Source organism: Phascolarctos cinereus, unplaced genomic scaffold (genome assembly GCF_003287225.1).
Source record: "Phascolarctos cinereus isolate Bilbo 61053 unplaced genomic scaffold, phaCin_HiC Scaffold_5;HRSCAF=322, whole genome shotgun sequence".
NCBI classification, from domain to species: domain Eukaryota; kingdom Metazoa; phylum Chordata; class Mammalia; order Diprotodontia; family Phascolarctidae; genus Phascolarctos; species Phascolarctos cinereus.
In genome coordinates, this window is record NW_027555958.1 from 22,043,233 (window position 1) to 22,062,679 (window position 19,447).

General features: G+C 54.5%; 1 protein-coding gene across 6 annotated transcripts; it reads left to right on the forward strand.

Moving 5' to 3' along the window:
* Positions 1-1,195: 1,195 nt before the first annotated feature.
* RCC1L (RCC1 like) lies at positions 1,196-18,134 on the forward strand. 6 transcript variants are annotated; one of them, XM_021005687.2, is made up of 12 exons: positions 1,197-1,603; positions 4,471-4,594; positions 5,987-6,049; positions 6,237-6,365; positions 7,279-7,345; positions 8,114-8,165; positions 9,449-9,533; positions 10,157-10,338; positions 10,903-10,990; positions 11,654-11,827; positions 13,636-13,721; positions 16,909-18,134. In XM_021005687.2, exons 1-12 carry the CDS (start codon positions 1,268-1,270, stop codon positions 16,996-16,998), a joined length of 1,476 nt encoding a protein of 491 aa, XP_020861346.1. In that variant the 5' UTR covers positions 1,197-1,267; the 3' UTR covers positions 16,999-18,134. The 6 variants fall into 6 exon arrangements, with proteins under 6 accessions (XP_078010850.1, XP_020861346.1, XP_020861347.1 ...); XM_021005688.2 differs by having other exon boundaries at positions 16,934-18,134; XM_078154724.1 differs by lacking the exon at positions 11,654-11,827 and having other exon boundaries at positions 1,196-1,603.
* Positions 18,135-19,447: the final 1,313 nt, after the last annotated feature.

Consider the following 19,447-nt stretch of genomic DNA (forward strand, 5'->3'; position numbering starts at 1 on the left):
TGTACATACCCCTGGTCTCAGTGATAGCACTGCTAAGTCTAGACTCAGAAGAGAGCAAAGAAAAGGAAAGGGACTCGTGTACAAAAACATTTCTAGCGGCTCTTTTTTTGTGGCGACAGAGGATGCTATCCATTGGCGAACGGCTGAACGGATTGTTTAAATCCTCCCTTACCCACTACTCAGGGATAAAGAATGTCCATGAAGTTGCAGACCCCAAGTCCTTTGACTCCCAGCTTTGTTCTCACTATGCCAAGCCCGCTGGGATGGGGAGGGGGTGGGGTCGGGGCACAGCGTGGATAGGAAGTGGTCACTGCCCAGGTCCTTTGACCATGAAGCTCAGGACTAGGGCTCCAGAGCAGGAAGGAGGCCATGAAGTCCAACCCCCTCATTTTACAGAGGGAGAAAGTGAGGTCCAGAGAGGTAAAGCCATTAATGCAGTACGTGTCAAAGGGGGGATTGGAACCAAGAGCTCTTTCTTCTGTACAAGATGTGGAGCTGGAAAGGGCCTTAGGTGGAATCCTCTCTCCTATCCTCAACACCTCCCTAGAACTCTAGTTCCCCATTTCTACTAGTTAGATAGATCTTCAAGGTTCCACTAGGATCTCAAACTCATCTTTGTCCCCTCCAGCTCATACCTTCCTATATATATTTCCCTCATTAAGTCAAGGTGCACTTATTAAGAGCCTACAGTGTACTAAGTGCTGGAATTACAAATAAAAGTGGGAAATACAGATGGTCCCTGCCTCAAGGATCTTACATTCTAATGGGGCAAAACAGTCTCATAAAAGGGAGGCAGAAAACGAAGTGGGGAGAAGGTAAAGGACGGCAGCGTCGTGTCCATAGCTATAGTCAGTTCACATTCACTTCATAAGGGTCTGTTCCTCCTTTTACAGAGGAGGATTCGACCGCGGTCTCAAAGGGTCAGAGGTGGGTTTCGAACTCCCATTCCAAAACCTCCCCCCTCCCCCCCCGTCCTGCACTGTGTACTCTAAGCATGCGCCTGGGAGAGTGGGAGGGGCGGAGTTTCTCTTCGCCCTGCGCAGGTGTGCGAGGAATAACCCCCCCCCCGGTTTGCGCTGATTGGCTGGGGCCGCAGCTAGGGTTATCACGTGGAACCCTCTACAATGACACCACTCCCGCTTCCGCCCATATTCAACATGGCCGAGAGGGCTTTCCGCCCCGGATACGGAAGGGGCGGGCTGCAGGGGATAGGTCAAAGGCTTCCCAAGATGGCTGCGCCCCAGGCGGGAGGCTTCCGAGAACGCTGATGGCGGGGGCGACGTGGAGAGGAGTGTGCTTGTGGGCGCGGCGCACGGCGCCGCTGTTGCCAGGGCGCGCTGGCCCGTTGCCAAGGACGCGCTGGACCGCGACTGGGAAGTCTCGGAGCCGACGGGAGGCAGCCGAGGCCGAGGCCGAGGCGCCCGTGTTCCAGTACGTCGGCGAGCGGGCGCGGCGCGCGGACCGCATCTTCACGTGGGGCTTCTCGTACACGGGCGCGCTGGGCCTGCCCAGCCTGGTGAAGCCCAGCGCCGACGGGCCCGCCGCCGGCCGCAAGCCCCGCGCCATCCAGCCAGTGCCCTACCGCCTGGAGCTGGATGCCCGGGTGAGGCGAGGGGAAGGGCCAGGGAGGGCCGGGACCAATGAGGGCCGAGCCGGTGGGCGGAGCCTTCGGGGGCGGAGCCAAGAGCAGGCCGGACCAATGAGGGGCGGAGCTGATGTACATGACCAGCGAGGGGCGGGAACAAGAGCAGGCCGGACCAATGAGGGACGGAGCTGATGTGCATGACCAGGGAGGGGCGGGGCCGAATGAGGGATGGGACTGTTAGGCAGGGCCAATTAAGGGAGGAGCTTATGGGTGCTCTGGTGTCAGGAAGGCTCATGTTAAAGCGTGCAAATCCAGCCTCAGACACTTCCCAGCTGTATGACTCTGACCAAGTCACTTAGCCCTGTCTGCCTCAGTTTCCTCATCTGTAAAATGAGCTGGAGTGGGAAATGACCAGCCACTCCAGTATCTCTGCCAAGAAAACCCCAAACGGGGTCATGAAGAGTCAGACACAAGCAGCAGCTGCAGCAGGGGCAAGCAGACACATTCCAGGGCCCATATTTATTCACTCCATCTTTGTCGTTGCTGCAAGCTCCCTGCTCAGCCTCAGACTCGTCCCATCAATGACCCCCTTCCATCTTCATCTCTTTTTTTTTTTTTAGGTGAGGCAGTTGGGGTTAAGTGACTTGCCCATAGTCACTCAGCTAGTGAGTGTTGTATCTGAGGCCGGATTTGAACTCAGGTCCTCCTGACTCCAGGGCTGGTACTCTATCCACTGTGCCTCCTAGCTGCCCCCATCTTCATCTCTTCCTCTCCTCTTCTCCCTTCTGCCCAAAGACATCCTTGGGTCTCCTTCCCATGACTATTAGTCCCTTCCAGCCATCCCAGGTCTGTCGTCTTCACCAGTGATCTTCTCAGGGAAAACAAACCAACCCAGACCCCAGCTCGTCTTTATGTTGTGTTTTGTGGTGGACAGGGTCCTTTTCTAGCAGACTGTGGGGTCCGGTGTTCTCGGCCTCATTTTACTGATGAGGAAGCTGAGACCCTTGGACGGGAGGGGTTTGTTTCATTGGGTCAGTTCCATTGCCTCCTTTTCACCCATCTGTATCTCGCAAGATGGCGCCCGCTTACCTTGATCTTGAAGGTGTTGTTCCTTAGGCCACCAGTGACTACTTACTGGCCGAATATCAGTCCTCCTTCTGGACTCCTCTCCTCCATTCAGTACTGTTAACCGTTGTCTCTCTCTCAACTCTTTCTCCTTCTTGGTCCCCACGGTCTTCCACCATCGTGGTTCCCTTGATTCTCTGTCTTTGTTGAAGGCATTTCTTTCTCTTGGCATCTCCCAGATCCTCTCGCTCTTACCTCCATGTGCGTGGTCTCCTCTGATGTTTTCCCATGTCATGGTAACCCCAGCCTCTCTCCATTGGTCCAAACCCAGATTTCCCACATGGCCCCTAGATATCTTATACTCAGTATGTCAAAATGGAATTCCTTGTCTCTCTTCTCCAAACTAGAGCCTCTTCCCAGACTTCCTCATCTCTTAATAGGATGGCTGCTTTGGTTCATCCTCGCTCTGTATCTTAACCTTGACTCTTGTCCATAACGTATATGTCTGGAGAACTGCTGAGTCTTTTATGTTCTATCTCCATGACGGCCTTTGTGTCCGATGCCCCCTTTCTATTTTCCTTTTGTTCAGGTTCTGGACTTTTGCGCTGGTTTTCCCACCTTCTCTGTCTCTATTTCTGTCTCACCGCTGACAGAGCAAGCATTCCAAAGCACGGTTCATCCTAAGCTCCTGCTTCAGAGGTATCAGGGAGAGAATGAGGGACTTAAGAAGGTGCAGTAGCTGTGTGGGGTTCCACTTCCAAGATCAGGTCCTCAGTTTCTTTATCTGTAAAACAGGGGTAATAGCCGTGTACTTCACAGAAGAGGCAGCTCTGAGGTGTGTGCTGGGCCAGGCTGCAGATTGGTTCTGGCGGCTGCTGCCCTACAGGGTCCGAGCATGCCGCCTGCCGTGGCTGTAGCTGCTGACCTTTGTCCTCTCCTCTCTTCTCCAGCCTTCCAGTTCCCTCGGCCTCTCTGCGCCAAGGCTGCCTTTTCCAGACACCCCCCAGCCATGCGTTCATTGCACTCCTGCTCCTTCATGAGAGTGAGCTGAGGCTGGGTCCCCTTCCAGGCCTCGTTGGTCGGCTGCTTGGGGCTCAGTGTTGCCCTGGAGACGGGCGCTGAGTAAATGCTTGTCTGGTTGGTGGAATCAGACCTGTGCTTATGTGGCATCTTCTACCTCTTAACTTTCTCAGAGCACATTTCCTTCTGCTCTTGTGCAGCAGGGCATATTTGGGTGTGTCCGATTGTAAACTCCACAAGGGCAGGGGTTGTTGTATTCCTGCAGAGCCCAGCATGATGCCTTGTCAGGGGTCAGTACTTCAGAGCCTGGGATTTCCTTGGGTACGCACTCTTTCCATCAACAGCCTCCAAGCTCATCCATCGATCAGTGGCCAGTCTGGTGGCGGGCCTCCCTGAGCTCAGCCCTGTGGTCCTTGGTCAGCAGACACACCATCCATCATTCAAGGCCTTTCTAGCCCATCTGGGCTCCTCAGGACCTGTCAGAGCCCACCCCTTGGCCACCTAGAAGCCAGGAGGAGACCCCAAAGGAAGCCATTTGTGCAGGAACAGTTCATATGTAGTGCCACCCAATAGCAAGTGAATGAATGAATCTTTGTGCCTGGAGTGGGTGAGAGCGTCTGTGAACGTCTGCCTCAGTCTGTGACCTCGTGAACCAATAATATAATATATAATTATATATAGGATCTTGAATTTGTTCAACATCTAACCTCATTTGTTCCACTAAAGCAGCTGTATACACCTCTGTGACTCAGTGAACAAAATGCTGGTCAGTCACTTACTGTGAGGGGGTTGCCTTTCAGATTTCATCCGCCGCCTGTGGCTATGGATTCACGCTGCTGTCGTCCCAGACCCGGGACATCACCAAGGTCTGGGGCATGGGGCTTAACAAGGATTCTCAGCTCGGGTTTCACAGGAGCCAAAGAGGTAAGAGTAAGTGTCTCTGCGCTGCGCTCTTGCCCGCTGGGTTCTGCTTTGTTCCTGGGACAAACAGAAAATGGTCTGTGTGGGTGAGAAGGGCGGGCTTCGGTGAGGGTGGGAGCCCCACGGCCTAAAGAGAAGAATTCCACCCGCCTCCTAGTGCCATTTACACATCATGTCTATAGTGGCTGCAGCCCAGCTCCTTAGTGCTGACAGGCGAAAGGCTCAGCCCTGCCCCTGCGCTTAATCATTGTGGACCCTGTCATGGCCGTGGGGGAAGAGCAGTGGCCTTGGAGTGAGGAGCCCCGGGTTAGAATCCTGGCTGCGTGTCAGCTGGAGGGCTGCAGAAAACATGGAACCCTGCCTCCTGACTCGGGTGTTTTCCCAGGCCGTTCAGACCTGGAGTCCTCTCCCTCCTCATTCCCCCACCTGGCTTCCCTCAGGACCAGCTAACGTCCCACCTCCGCCCAGGGCCTTCCCTGTGCTGGTTCGCTCCGGGGTCTCCTGCCTGGGGCTTGTCTGGACATCGGCGTTTGCGTGCCCTCTCTGCCGTTAGCCTGGGAGATCCTTGAGAACAGGGACTGGCTTTTGTCTTTTTGTATCCCAAGCACTTAGCTCAGTGCCTGGCACATAGTAGGCACTTAAATGTTTTCCTGGACTTCGAGTCAGGAGAGATCTGAGTTCAAATCCTACCGTAGACAAGTCTGACACTGTTGCTTGTCTGTAAAATGGGACTATGCTTGTAGCACCTTTCTCAGAGGTTTGATCGTGAGGCTCCCACGAGATATAACTGTATGAAAAGCTCTGTATGGGTGGTGGCTGTTCCCGAGGTACTGGCCCTTCAGATCTCTCAGGGCTGTCTTGAGGGGATTGTTGCTTTTCTTTGATCTTGTCAAGGATTACAGGCCTGGAGCCGGAAGGGACCTCAGGCTATTGAATCCAACCCTCTCATTTCACAGATGAGTAAACTGAGGCCCAGAGAAGATTAACTGACTTGTCCTGGGTCCCCCAGCCAGGTGGGCTGTGGCCAGGGTGGGATTCAAAGCCAGGTCTTCTGGTCGCATGCCAGTGATCCGGGCGGTCTTTGGGATCCTTTTGGCTGAGGAACCATGTTGTTTATTCACTTAAGTCATCATAGGGCTGCCCTGGCTTCTGTCCAAGTGGTAAGCAGAAAGGCATTTTAGTTTTATGAGGCTGGGAGGGATCAGTCTGTGTGCCAACATTCAGTGCTGTCGTGTCAGGAAACAGCTGCGGAAGGGGATCATTTTTTAAAGTCAGACAGGAGAGGGCAGCAGCGGCCCAATCGGGTCCCTGCTTTGTCGGACGGCAGAGAGCGCTCGACAGTGGTCAGCACCCTGTCTCTTCCCTGGGCCTCGGTTTCCTCCTCCATAAAATAAGGGGATTGGCCAAGTTGGTATCTGAGCTCCTTCCAGCATGAACGTCGATCTCAGTGTAGGAGAGGTGAGTGGGTGTCGCAGTGATAGGGCAGCTTTGGTTGTTTGTTCCAGATGTTGGGGGGGGGTGAGAAGAGGTGGGTGGGGGTGGGGGGTAGTGAGAGCATGTGTTCTTCAAGTCTTGAGGGAATGAGATTTTTAGTTGTTGCCTGGCTCAGGCGCAGTCACAAGCCTTTGCTGGCTGGGTGTTGCAGGCAGGGGATATGAGTATGTCTTGGAGCCATCGCCGGTGCCGTTGCCTCTGGACAGACCGCAGGAGACCCGGGTTCTGCAGGTGGCCTGTGGAAGAGCCCACTCCCTGATCCTGACGGACAGTGAAGGAGGTGAGCTTGTTTGGAAGCGAGCTTGTTTGGGGCCGAGCCGGGCCCAGGAAACACTTTCTGTGGCTGCGTGCCGGGCACCGAGGAGCCTCAGGACCCGCCGTCCTGCCCAGAGTGGTGCCTTTGGCCGTGTTAAATCGAGTGCGTGCAGTGGGAAGGATGGCTCAGTGAGCAGATGCTGAGGCTCCCGGGATTTTCTTGGCTTCTGCCTTGTGTAGACAAGGAAAGGGTGGCCTGGGCTCTTGTCTGTGAGGCTTCTGAGACAGGCTGTTGACTGACCAGTCCCACAGCCCGAGGGGTCCAGGTCTGATCCCCAGGCACGGCTTGTGTCTGTAGAAGGAGTCCTACTTCCAAATGCTTTTCTCAAGTGGGCTTCTCTTGAACCTGGAACCTGGGCTTTGTCCAGCCTTTGATAGGTGCAGTCTTTCCCCCCAGGCTGAGGATCACTTCTGGCTACCTGTCAAATCCGGCCCAAATGTCCTCTGTGGACATCAGAGGCAGCTAGGTGGCGCCACAGTGCCCAGAGTGCAGGCCTAGAGTCAGGGAGACCTGAGTTCTAATTTGGCTTCAGACACTTACTAGCAGTGTGACCCTGGACAAGTCACTTCACCCTGTTGGCCTCAGTTTCCTCATCTATAAAATGGGGGGAATAATAGCACCTACCTCACATGTTGTTGTGAGGATCAAATGAGATAATGTTTATGAAAAGGCCTTAGCATGGGGCCTGGCACATAGTAGGGGCTGTATAAGTGCTTATTCCCCTCCCTCCTCACCCCCCGTGTAGGGAGCCCTTCCCCCGGGCTCCAGGAGCTAAGAGCTAGAGCCAAAAATAAGAGAGAACGTTTATGTAGCACCTGCTCTGAACCGGGCGCTGTACGAACCTAGTGTTTCGACTGATTGGACGGTGGTTTTCTAGTCCTCAGCATGGGCAACAATTCCTATGGGCAGTGTGGAAGAGCCGTGGTCACCGACGAGGTTTACAGGTGAGTCCTTGGGGACCCCTGCCCTGAGGTCAGGGCACCATGCTGCCGGTGCCGCGGCTGGCCGGCACGTCCTGAGCCCCGCTACGTGGTCGGGGCACCGTACCGCCGGTGCCACGGCTGGCCGGCACGTCCTGAGTCCCGCTATGTGGTCGGGGCACTAGAGGCACAGGGATGAAGCAGACCCAGGCCCTGCGTTTGAGGAGCAAATAAAAGTGACCCTAAGATTCAGTGTGCTTGACCTTTCCGTCATACCGGATTAAAGGGTAGATTAGTGGAGTTACTCTATGGTCTAGAAAGTTTTTGTTGGCAATTTTAAGGGTTTCTTGAGAAGTGAATGATTCTTCCTTGTCTGGTTCCCCGGTGTGCACACTGGAATAGAGCTCGTCCCTCCTTTGAAAACAGCAGCCACTCAGAGGCAAGCAGGGGTCAGAGCCAGGTGCCCGGCAGAAGGCATCATCGGGGTTGACAGCAAAAACCCAACCACTTGTCCCGCCTCTGAAACACCCTGTGTGATCCCGAGCGAGGGACTTGACCTGTCCGGGCCCAGGCGGCTCTCTGAGAGCAGGTGCTGCTCTGCATTTGTGGATGGACCCTTCTCTGGGCACTCCCTAGCCTGATGAAGTCCCAGTCCAGTGGGGGTCAGGCTGTTTCTGTGGAGATGGATCTGAACCAGCTTAGGGAGGGTGGCGGGTACAGGGGAGGGCAGGGAGGTGCCTGTGTGGGGTGGCCGCTCACTCCAGCATCTCTCTACTTTGCTCTGGCCTGCAGCGAGAGTCACAAAGTGCACAGAATGCAGGACTTCGATGGACGCGTGGTGCAGGTAGGACTGTGTGCTCCTCGGTCCCTTCTGTGCATTTCCACATTGGGCTTTGAGGGAGGGGAAGCTGGAGTGTGAGGGACTGGGCCCCACAGCATTGCTCTGGAATCCTTTGTTTAGACAGACCTCATTTGATGGGGGTCCTGGCCTCCTTGACACCCACAGTGAGCAGGAAGGAGGGGATGGGGGACTGTCCCATCTGGGATTGGTCACAGTAATGAGCCTTGGCAAGGAGAGGCTTCATGTAGCCACGAGGACTGTTGAGGAGGATTTGGGAGGCTGTCATTTGGAAGAGGAGCCCAGTGGTCCTGCCAGGCCCCAGAGGGGCTTGTTGGGGCCTCGAAACCCTGTGTTCAGGAGGGTGTCCCCTAGTATGAGGGCAGGAGTTAGGAAGGAGGGAAACATTCTGAGCCAGGTACGGATTCATTGAGGAAGGAAGAAGAATGATGAGATGTGGATTGTGTGGGCCTCGAGGAGGAGAGGCCACAGGTGAGGGAGGGAGGGGAGGACCTGTAAGTGTCCAGGAGGAGTCCAGAGTGTCTGGCTCTCCCACCCTGGCTGCCAAGCCAGGAATGACGAGGAGCCTGCCGACAAATCTTTCCCCATCCACCTCTCCATCTGCCAGCTGCCAGACCGGGATGCTTCGGAGGCTCCCCATGGCCCCTGCATAGACAGAATCCAGTGTGGGGTCTCCAGGACCTCACAATCTGATTCCCACCTGCCTTTCCAGACTCATTTCACTTTGTTCTCCATCTGTATTCCGTGTTCCGGCCAGACTGGCCCGCTTCCTGTTCCTAATGCACAGTGTGCTGTCTGCGGCCTCCCTGCCTTTGCCTGTAATGTCCTTCCTCCTCTTTACCTCTTGGGACTCCTTGCCCGAGGCCTTTCCTGATTCCCCCAACGTTTAGTGTTCCCACCCCCCTCTCCAAAATTACTTTGTCTGTGGTGTGGCTTGACTTGCCCCGTATAAGTTGTTTCCCAGTTGAATGTAAGCTCTTTGATGGACGGAGGGTTTTCTTCTTGCCTCCGTACCCCTGTGACCTAGCCCAGCTCCTTCCACACGGGTAAGTGCCTGTTGGATCAGGTTGGATTGAGCTGAGCTTTCACCGCTTGCTGGACATGCGGTGCCGGGCATTCTTGCCCTGCCAGGGGTGGGCCCGGGGGCCCTGCAGGGGACTTTCCAGCTCTGAGATCCCATGACCAGGTGGCTTGTGCCGTTCGGGGGTCACTGGGTGTCCTCAGCCCCTCACGGCGCATTGATCCTCTGTTTCTACCCCTACTCGCAGGTTGTCTGTGGCCAAGACCACAGCCTGTTCCTAACGGATAAAGGCGAGGTCTACTCGTGTGGATGGGGCGCGGACGGGCAGACAGGTAGTGTGTGTCGTCTCCTCTGCTGGGGAGGTGGAACAGTCTGTCCCCTGAGCGGTGGGATGGCGAGGGGTCCGTGTGTTAGGGAGTTACCTGTTCATGGTCCTTACCTCTCCTAAGAAGTGCTTCATCATCACTATTCCGCCGGAGCCCTGGCTTTGGTCACGGAGCTGGCCCGAGGACCCTGGTTGGAACTCGAGTTAGCCTGCTCCCCAGCCTCTAGTACTGGGACGGAGACACCCACCAATAGCGGCAGGTCCAGCGAATCAAGCTAGAGTTGGTTTTTTTCCCAAGAGGCCCGTGAGACCTAAAGAGAGAGAGGATTTTTATGTCTTCAGAAGACACGCAGTGAACAGGGGACGCAAGGGAACAGCTGCGTTGGCCAGGCCCCCTTTGATGAGATGTCGTCCAGCCTGTGCTGGCCCCCGCTTACTTGTCAGGGTTTGTCGTGGTGAATTTAATGAAGGAGAGAGTTTGGGTGCCTTGGAGCACGTGGCGTCAGCGTCCGGCTCACAGAACAGGCTCTTCAGACGCTCCCCTCACAGTGACCTCCCTTCCTCAGAAATGTCCTTGGGCCCGCTGAGGGATGCAAACATTTTCTGATTCCCCGCTGTGCCCTGCGGCAGGTCTGGGTCACTATGACATCACCAGCAAGCCCACCAAGGTTGGTGGCGGCATCGTCGGAGTGAAGGTAGTACAGGTCGCCACCTACGGAGACTTCTGTCTAGCCGTGTCTGCTGAGGGAGACCTCTTTGGCTGGGGCAACTCGGAGTACCTGCAGCTGGCGTCCGTCACCGAGGCCACCCAGGTACTGGGGGTGGGCGTCACGGGAGGGGCGGGGTCTGGGGCTTCATGGTGCTTGCTATCCCCTTAAAAAAATAAACTCAGAGGGGCAGTTATGTGGTACAGTGGATCGAGCACTGGCCCTGGAGTCAGGAGGACCTGAATTCAAATCTGGCCTCAGACATATAACACTTACTAGCTGTGTGATCCTGGGCAAGTCACTTAACCCCTAATCGCCTCACCAAAAAACCCCACAAAACCATAAAAGAAAAAATAAACTCAGCCTGCTTTGAGGCAAATTCCTCTGGCCCCTGGGGGACCATCATTTCCCATTCTGGCCTGGGGCAGCCCTGGCTTGGCAGTCAGGAAGGTATCTCACTTTTGAGGAAGCTCCAGTGGGCTCAGCCCCCTGTACTTTATATGATCAGGGAAAAGGGAGAAGAAAACCCTCCTACTCAGCCACTTAAGCTGCCCCAGCCCAGAGACCGATGGAGTATTTCTCCTGAAGAGCCCAGAGTTACCCACAACCCAAGCCAGAAGGCTCCCCAGATTTCTTCAGCCCGCTTCCCTGGCTGTTTCTTGTACACAGGTGAACGTCCCCACACACTTGCCCTTCTCTGGGATTGGGAAGGTCAGGCAGGCGGCCTGTGGTGGTACTGGCAGCGCAGTCTTAAATGGTAAGAGCCCCTGGTCAGAAGAAGGGCGGCTGGCTCGGGGTGGCCTGGGCACTGTCCACACCAGGCACCTACCGCTCCGTTCTTTCTCAGTAGGACTGTCAAAGGGTCCTCAGCAGTGATTCCTAGGTAGTAGCAGGACAAGCTGATTCTCTAATGATCCCTCTGGAAGGAAGCAGGGACCACTCCCTGCCAAAGCAGGCCATGGCTTCTGCCTCTGTTTCCCTGCTCAGAGTCAGTGAGCCAGGAAACCCATTGGGTGGGGGTTCTGGGAGGTCGGGCCCTCGGGATCAAGCGCTGTGGACCTAGGGCTTTGAGGAGAACCAGCTTCGTTAGAAGCAGACTAAGCATCTTTAAGAGCAGGGCCGTTGACGTGTCTGGCCTCGTCCGAGCAGCGTGCAGCCAGTGACCTCCTTTCCAAAGCCCGCCTGCCGTTCCCTGAAGCCCGATGGCCTGGCTGGGTGACTCTCCCGAGCCCGCTTCTTGGCTGGCTCCGCAAGCAGGCAGGGATCCGCAGCAGTGCGGGCAGCATCACGTGGGCAGCAGCCCCCGTACCCTCGCCGTGCCAGTGACCCATCCATCCTGAAGCTGTCTGTGTTTTCTGAATTGAGGGAGGGAGGGAAGGCCGAGTGGACTTAACTGCCTGTCATTTTTGTTGTGTTGTAGACGAAGGAAATGTTTTTGTCTGGGGATATGGGATTCTTGGGAAAGGGCCAAACCTCATGGAAACCGCGCTCCCAGAAATGATCCCGCCCACCCTCTTTGGCCTGTCGGATTTCAGCCCAGACGTCCGGGTGTCCCACATTCGCTGTGGACTCAGCCAGTTTGCCGCACTCACCAGTAAGCGATGGAGCAAAGCAAAATGGGCCAGCTGCCCCTAAGCAGGGACGCCACTTCTCAGATAGCTGGCCCCTCGGTAGGTGGGAGGCTGTGGCCCGCCTGATCGAGGGGCACACCCAGCAGTCATCGCCATTTAGCTTTGGGTCACAGCATGTTTTCTCTGAAAGTTTTTTTTTTGTGAATCTCATGTAAAAATGGCTTTGTGTGTCCCCAAGGGTATCCCGGTGTGGGGAGGGGTCCCCTGTCCAGTGACCTGGGGAAGGCCTCCCCGCCACACACACAGCTTCACCGAAGGTCAACCCCATAGGGGCAAGAGAGAACTGCTTCATCAAAGCCTGACACTGCCAAAGAAGGAGGAGCCCTTGGGCTTGGCAAGGGAGACGTTCACATTCACGTAGAAATATCGGGCCGGAAGATGACAAAAGCAAAGGCTGGAAATTCAAGGCTTTACCTTCATTTGTGTGAGATATGAGAAAAAAATCACTCGGATCCAGGACATCTTAGGATTCAGGACTGGCAGGGGCCTTAGAGGTCAGCTAGGATAATTAGCCCCTTCACTTTACAGATGAGGAAACCGAGGCCCAGAGAGGTGCGGCCCCCCCACGCCTCTGTCTGCCACCCCTCCCATTGCTGCTGGTTGAGTATCGTCATTTGGGGCCCTTGGTTAGTGAAATCCTATTTTGGAGCAGCCCTCTTCTGGCCTAGAATGACGACACACCACACAGCAAAAAGCCTTCTCTGTGTGGTTAACAACATCCATCCTCGGGTGTCCCAGCTTCTCCTCTGTGTTTGTGTAGAATGTGGGAAGCACTGCCATTGGAGTTAGGAAGATGTGGGTTCGAATCCTGACTCAGACATTTACTAACTCTAGGCAAGTCCCTTCCCTGGCTTCAGTGTCCTCTCCTGTCAAGTGTAGCAGGTCTCCGAGAGCTGGGATCCCAGAGGCCTGAGAGGCAGCATCCAGGCACTGCAGAAGGCTGGGCCGAGGTCAAGCCCCTTTCTTTCTCACGGCCCTCATCCTGGGGCTGGCAGCCTCTGTGAGTCACTGTCTCTGAGTGTGCCAGGCTGAGTTGTAAGACTGCTCTGAGGCCACGTGAGGCCAAGTCAGAAGGGGCAAGAAGGCTGGTGAGATGCAAGCACAGGCATCGTGATCGGCCTCCTCCTTGTCACTGATGTCCTTGGCTCAAAGCCTGGCTGGTGGACGAGCTGGTCAAGCTGAGGCCCCTGTCCTCTAGGCGCTTACCAAGGCGGCCTTGATTAGGAAGGGCTGAAATCTGGGGTTAAAGTGCTACACCAGCCTTCAGCAGAGGGGAGTCCTCAGAGCTCCAGAAACAACGGGCAGCAGTAGTGAAGCCTGGTCTCCCCATCGAGGAAGCCAGGCCAAGAGAGGCGAGTGGTTTTGGACTTGATTTGGGGAGTGAAAGCTGGGGCTGCTGGGGATTTCTGCAGCCCAGCGTGTCTCAGGCCAGGGAGCAGGCTCTCCCGATGCCACCCATGCTGTCAGTTCCTTGGCTGGCCTCTTCTTCGGGCCCTCAGCGTAAACCCTGGTCTTGAAGAAGGTTTTTGTTTTTGTTGTTTCTTTTCGTGTGAAGCAGCATTCTCTGAGGCTGTTCCACTAAAGGAGACCGTTGTGGGAGAAAACAATGGCACCCTGTAAAAACCAGTATTTAAGATTCCTCTGTCCCAGGGCTCTTTAGCCTCCAGGCGCTTGGATTGCGCTTGGTTTTGGAAAGCCTTCTGTCCCCAGGCCTGTGCTCTAAGGCCAGCTCTTGGGTCCGCCCCAAGCCATTGCTGTCATTTCTTTGCAGACAAAGGAGAGCTGTTTGTGTGGGGCAAGAACATCAGAGGTTGTCTGGGAATCGGCCGCCTGGAAGATCAGTACTTCCCCTGGAGGGTAAGCCTGGCCTGCCCTTGGGGGTGGGCGGTGGGTCATGCAGAGAGCGGCAAGAGCCCTGTTCCCGACCCCACGACCCCCTGAGCCGGAGTGCTCCAGGCCTTTGCCAACCTTCCATTCACAGTGAGCCCCTAGGCTTGCTGAGATGGTCAGGGTAGAGGTGGGCTTCCTCTGGCCTGGCTTGACCGCCTGTTGGCAGGCAGTGCTTACCCCACCTGGGGTCCAGCTCCCTTGTTCCCAGCAGCCCTTGTCCTGCTGGTATAGATGCCCACCCTAGGACTGGCGCCTGTCCCATTGTCCTTAAATTCTGTGGCTTATTGGCTGGTCCCCGGGTGCTCAGTTGGAAGAAATGGCCTCAACCCAGGCATCCCATTCTTCCAGCCTCTCCTCCAGGAGCGGGGCAGACAAAGCCCGGGCAGAGTCTGCCGAAAAGGACACACAAAAGGGAACAGAAGCAGACATTGGCTTCAGACAGGAAAACGGGCAGCCCTGCAGGCTGGTGGGGAGGGCAGCAAGCTGGTCTTTGTAAGGTTATGTAAGGAGACGGCAAAGACTGGTCACAGCCGCAGATCCTCAGGCCTCCCTTAGGGGAACTGGGAGAAGGGCTCCTATCCCCTGCGGCCTCATTCCCCTTGGATTCCCCTCTGTACCAGGAGGCTGTGCTTCAGGTTGGGCTGTTTGAAAAAAGGGAAAGGCTTTTGTGAATTTACAAGGTGTAAAAAAATGAACTTGCAAAGGTGTGGGAGGAAGTCCACTCTTAAGTGAGCCTGAGATAGGGATTTACCTTTCCGAAGAACCTGATTTTCCAATGTCCAGAGGCATCAGCCCATGGAAGGAGGAAGGGACCTTACCTTTCCACTTTTACTCAGTGTTTCTCACAGCTCCTAGGGAGCCCAGCAGGGCCCAACTCATTTGTCAAAAGCTAGAGGAGGTCCCCAGTGCAGAAGAGGCAAAAAAGCATGGATGAGTTGTTGTTTTTTTTTCCTTTGAAGACAGACAGACAGACAGACACACACACACACACACACACACACACACACACACACACATGCGTGAGTGCAACTTTTCACAGGGTTTGGTCACTGCCTGGTAGCTTACTTTCCCTAGTGTTCATTCTGCTGGAAATGAAATGAAGGGTAGATAAGCCTCGCACAGGGCAGGGTCTTGGAGTGGGAGGCAGAAGGCTTGGGCCTCCCCCACATCTCCAGTGGGACATTTGGAGCTCCCTTCACTCATTTTCTTGGGAGTAAAATGAAGCTCTTTGTCAGATGGGCTTTTAAGTCCGATAGTGTTGATGCCTAATTAAATCAAGAAATGGTTTCTCCCTAAGATGGTTTTTTGCTATGCCCTTTGGAACTGGGAAATACTATTATCTTCTCAAAAACTGAAATCTGATCAGAAATCCAAGTTTAGATATGAATATTTGGAAAAGGTCACTTACTTAGAAAAGTGAAGACTTTTGAACATCTGGCCTAAAAATATTTGAGATCTATTTTTTTTTAACTTTGGTGTATCTAATGGTTATTAGATTTGGGGACAAACCCCCTATACCAATTTAAAATTTTGGCACTTGAATTTTAGAGGGATAAATACAGCTATCACCTGGTTTTCTTTCCTCTGAACCCTCCTTTTTCCCCCTCTTCCTTTTATGGGTGTTCCTATACCCCACATCTTTGGGTAGTGGTGATCACCCAGGAAATGGGTACCTTTCGAAAAGCAATCGAGTCTCCAGCTAGCACTGTCTTTCAGAGGCTCCTTTTTAGTAAGGAAGAAATGTGGCTGAGTGGGGGTCCCTATGGCGAGGGGTGCCTGGGCCCAAGATTGGAATTCTCCCTCAGTGCCCGGGCTCCAGCTCTTCAGGATGGAGCTGCTCCCCAGTCAGGAATTTGTCTTTGTCATTCCAGGTAATTGTAAAGCAGGGCGCAGCCTCGCCCATTCTGCCCAGCCTTTTACATCGGCCACACACAGGCTGGTTGGGAGTTTGTTGTCTGAGTTGTTTATCTTTTCAGTAAAGCTTAGTTTAGGAGAGAAGTTCCTTTGGACCTTGCTGTCGGGGGAAACAAAACCAGCTTAGGGTGACCTCGGTTCAGGCTTTGTTAGAGGAATAGAAAATGTGTGGAACTTTGGCCTGGCAGATCTCCGGTGAACCCAGAGCTGCTTTGCCCAAGCAAGGGGCTTTTAGAAGGGCCTCCCTTCATTTATCACACTCACTGATGAGCTCATAGCTAAGGCTGCCCTTTGGGAGTGATGGACTGATGTGGAGGTGACCCTGCCTTTGGCCAGGCTTTCAGGGTGTTAATGAACAGGGCTCTAGAGGTAAAAGGAACTGTGTCTGAGCCTGCTACACCCGGGAGATTGGCCCCTGGCCATCATGAGTCATAGGTTTTCCCCCCAGCCCAGCAAAGCTTCAGCATTTCTGTAAAATGCTGAAAATCCCTGCATTAGCTGTTTGAAGCCCGGAGTCAAATAGAATGAGAGCTGGCACTTGGGGTGAGATGCTTTGGGCCTGGACTGTGTTTCCATTTGTTAAAAGCATCCTCTTGGCAAGATGGTGGCCCTCTGTCGAGCCTGGCCCTGATTAGGGTAGGCCAGAGCGTTGGAAGGTTCAGTTTCCGAAGTAGGCTGGGGGCTGCTTTGGGGAGGGGGGACCTGGGAACTCACGAGCTTGCTCAGATGAGCCATTCCTGGGGGCAGATCCTGTGCTGGGGGGAGCCAGAAGTCACCTCATCCCAGGGGAGGGGACCCAGGGGCCAGAGTTGAGAGGGTGACTCGTCCATACTGAGGCTGATTGAGGGTTTTGCAAGTTTGCTGTGACGATGGTCCTGGGGGGTAGGGAGCTTTGTTAGCATGAGTGGGGAGCCTGTGCTTTGGGGTGGGGGGCTGTGTAGAGATCCCATAAAAAGCAAACACAGGCTCACAGCTTAGAGCCTGGCCCTTTTATATCTTGTCTTGTTCGTAATAGCTTAGCTTAGTGGTTCTGGGGGGACAGGGCAGGGTGGAGCTGTGCCGGGAGTCCTGAATAAGTTGTCACAAGACCCAGGTTCAAGTCTGGGCTGTGCCCCGTTTGTGACTCTGTGGGCAGATTGCTTCTCTGGATGTCCCTTTTATCCTCAGTAAAATGGGTGGGGGGTGGAGGGTGAGATGAGCTCAAGAGCCCTTTCAGGGCTCATTTCCGAGCCCGCCTCAGCCCCACTTTGGGCCTTGTTTTCTAGGTGACGATGCCGGGGGAGCCAGTACAAGTGGCCTGTGGGGTGGACCACATGGTGACTCTGGCTAAGTCGTTCATCTAAGCCTGCCGCCTCCCCTGGCCGCGCTTCTCTCGGACACTGCTTGAGCTTCTGCCTTCTTGGCCCCGTCCCATCAGCTTGTCAGTTGGACTCGTTGGGTTTGGGCCCCTGGAACATTTGAGCCATTTGCCTCTGTGCTGCCAGCCAATGACTAGACCCTCAGCAGGGGAATCCTTCTGGCCAGGGTCTGTTAGTCGTGTGTGTGTGTGTGTGTGTGTGTGTGTGTGTGTGTGTGTGTGTGTGTGTGTGTAGTTGTGGTGGGGGCGAGGACACAGCCCCCACCTTCCTTTCTCTCAGGGTCGCATTTACGGCTAGCCCCTTCCATGCTGAGGGCCGTAAGTCCAGACCCCCAGTCTGGGCTTTGTGCGTCCCTCCCTGGCCACAGCGCCCACAAGAACCCTGCGGGGATGGAGAGGGAGCAGGGCCCTGGTGCCTGCTCTCCCCATTCATATGTTATCTTATCAAACAAATAAAATGACAGCTTTCTCTGGGAGCAGCCGCTGGCCAGCCGAGCAGAAACTGGCCAGGGGTGGGGAAGGCGCGGCCTTTGGACCTTCAGAGTGTGTTTGATCAGTAAGAGATGACCCAGCAGAATTCATGGTTGACTTGGGGTTTCCACGGCCCCTGCTGATGGGTTTGGGGTGCCAGAGCCGCACTGTCCTCGGCTTTTACTTAATTGTGTCTGACCTGGCATCCCTAGGGCCAGTCCAGACCTAGCTCTGGGTGGCCAGCCTGGACCCCTCCTGTGCTGCCTTATCCTGCAGAGAAAGGGAGAGGGAGAGAGACAGAGAGAGAGTGCGAGAGTGCTTCAGACCCTACTGTCTGTTGGGAACGTCACAGAATCACAGACAGGGCTCTGAAGGGGAAGCTGGCTCTTGATACTGCTCTTGGGAGCCCAGTTAAGTGGCCCCCCAGGAGGACAACCACCTCTATTCCAATGCTGGGGAGCGGGGGCATGAGCCCACCAAATCCCGTTGGGCCAAAGGTTTCAAGTGTAGTCAGCCTTGCCCTGGAGGAGAAAAATCAACCCAGAAGTGACTTTTTGGAAAGAATTTCACTGAATGTGCCTGTAAAGAAGCCCTTTCTTTTATTCACTTTCAAATAAAGCAAAATGTGTTTTCTGTTAGTTGCTTACAGGAAAAGAAGAAATGCTCACTGGGACACAGGGACTGGAATTCTCCCTACCAGCAGAGAGCACCTTTAATTCACCTGGCCATTTGGAAATTGGCCATGAAATGTTAAATCCTAGAAATAGAGGCACACATTTGAAAGAGAATGAAAAACATTTTACAATTCAATCCACCGAGCTGAATAATGGCCTTCTGAGAAGGCCTGAGGTGTAACCCTGGCAAAGGTTAATAGCAGGAAAGAGAATGATGCCAATTCGGGAGCCCCCGCTCTCTGGCCAGCAGGCTCTCCTGTCGATTTGTTAACAGGGTCATCACCACTATGCCATGTGCGATCAGGCACCTCATCGCTAGGGCCTCTGTGTGTTCCCACTGCAGAGTGTGGCCTGAAGTGGGAAACTCACCAAAACCCGCATGTCCTCTTCCTCCTTTGTCCTGCGAGGCCCTGAGCTGGTAGAGGTGCAGGCAGTCGGGATTCCAGTGTGTTCCAAGCTGCCACCAGCAGCCACGGGCTGGGCGGGACTGTGGGAGGCGCAAGGGTTCTAGCCACAAGTTGACCCATCCATCAGCCCTGGAGGTAGGCAGATGAAAAGGGACTGGTGGGGGCCATCAGGGAGTGTATGTTCTATCCATGAACGAGCATTTATTCAGTGCTACTGAATACCAGGTATGCCGGGCAATGGTTAGACAAAAAGGGAACCATGCTGTGACCTCGAGGAGCTTACTGCCTATCTGTAGGCATTTATTAAGCACCTACTCTGTGCGGGGCACCGGAGATCCGAAGAATCTGCTGGTATCTTCTGGACACCCATGAACTTGCAATTTCTCCAAGCAGCTGTACGATTTTGTGTTGTGTTTCCTCATTTGGGCCAGGACCTTGGGGTTTGGAGCAGGGCTATCTAGTCTTACAGATAAGGAAACTGAGACCGGGGAAGTTTAATGACCTGCCCAGGTTTACCCAAGCAGCCAAGGGCAGAGCTGGCCGATCCTTCATTTTGTCCAGCTCTGGCTGGAGGGAGGGCCATGGGCTTCATGGCCTCCCTTTAAGGGGCCTCCAGCTACCACCAGCTACCTTGGTTTGGGGCTTCTTTGGACCTCTCTATCATGTGCCTGTGCTGGGCACCTTCTCCCCTGCCCCCTTTCTTCCTCTTACCCCCTTTTCAGCTTCTGCTTGTGTTGTGTGTGTTCACTTCATTAGATTGTAAGCTTCCTGCGGGCAGGAACTATCATTGTTTCTATTTGTGTTTCTATCCACAGCACTTAGCACAATGCCCAGCACATAGCAGGTGCTTAATAAATGTTCACTGATGAC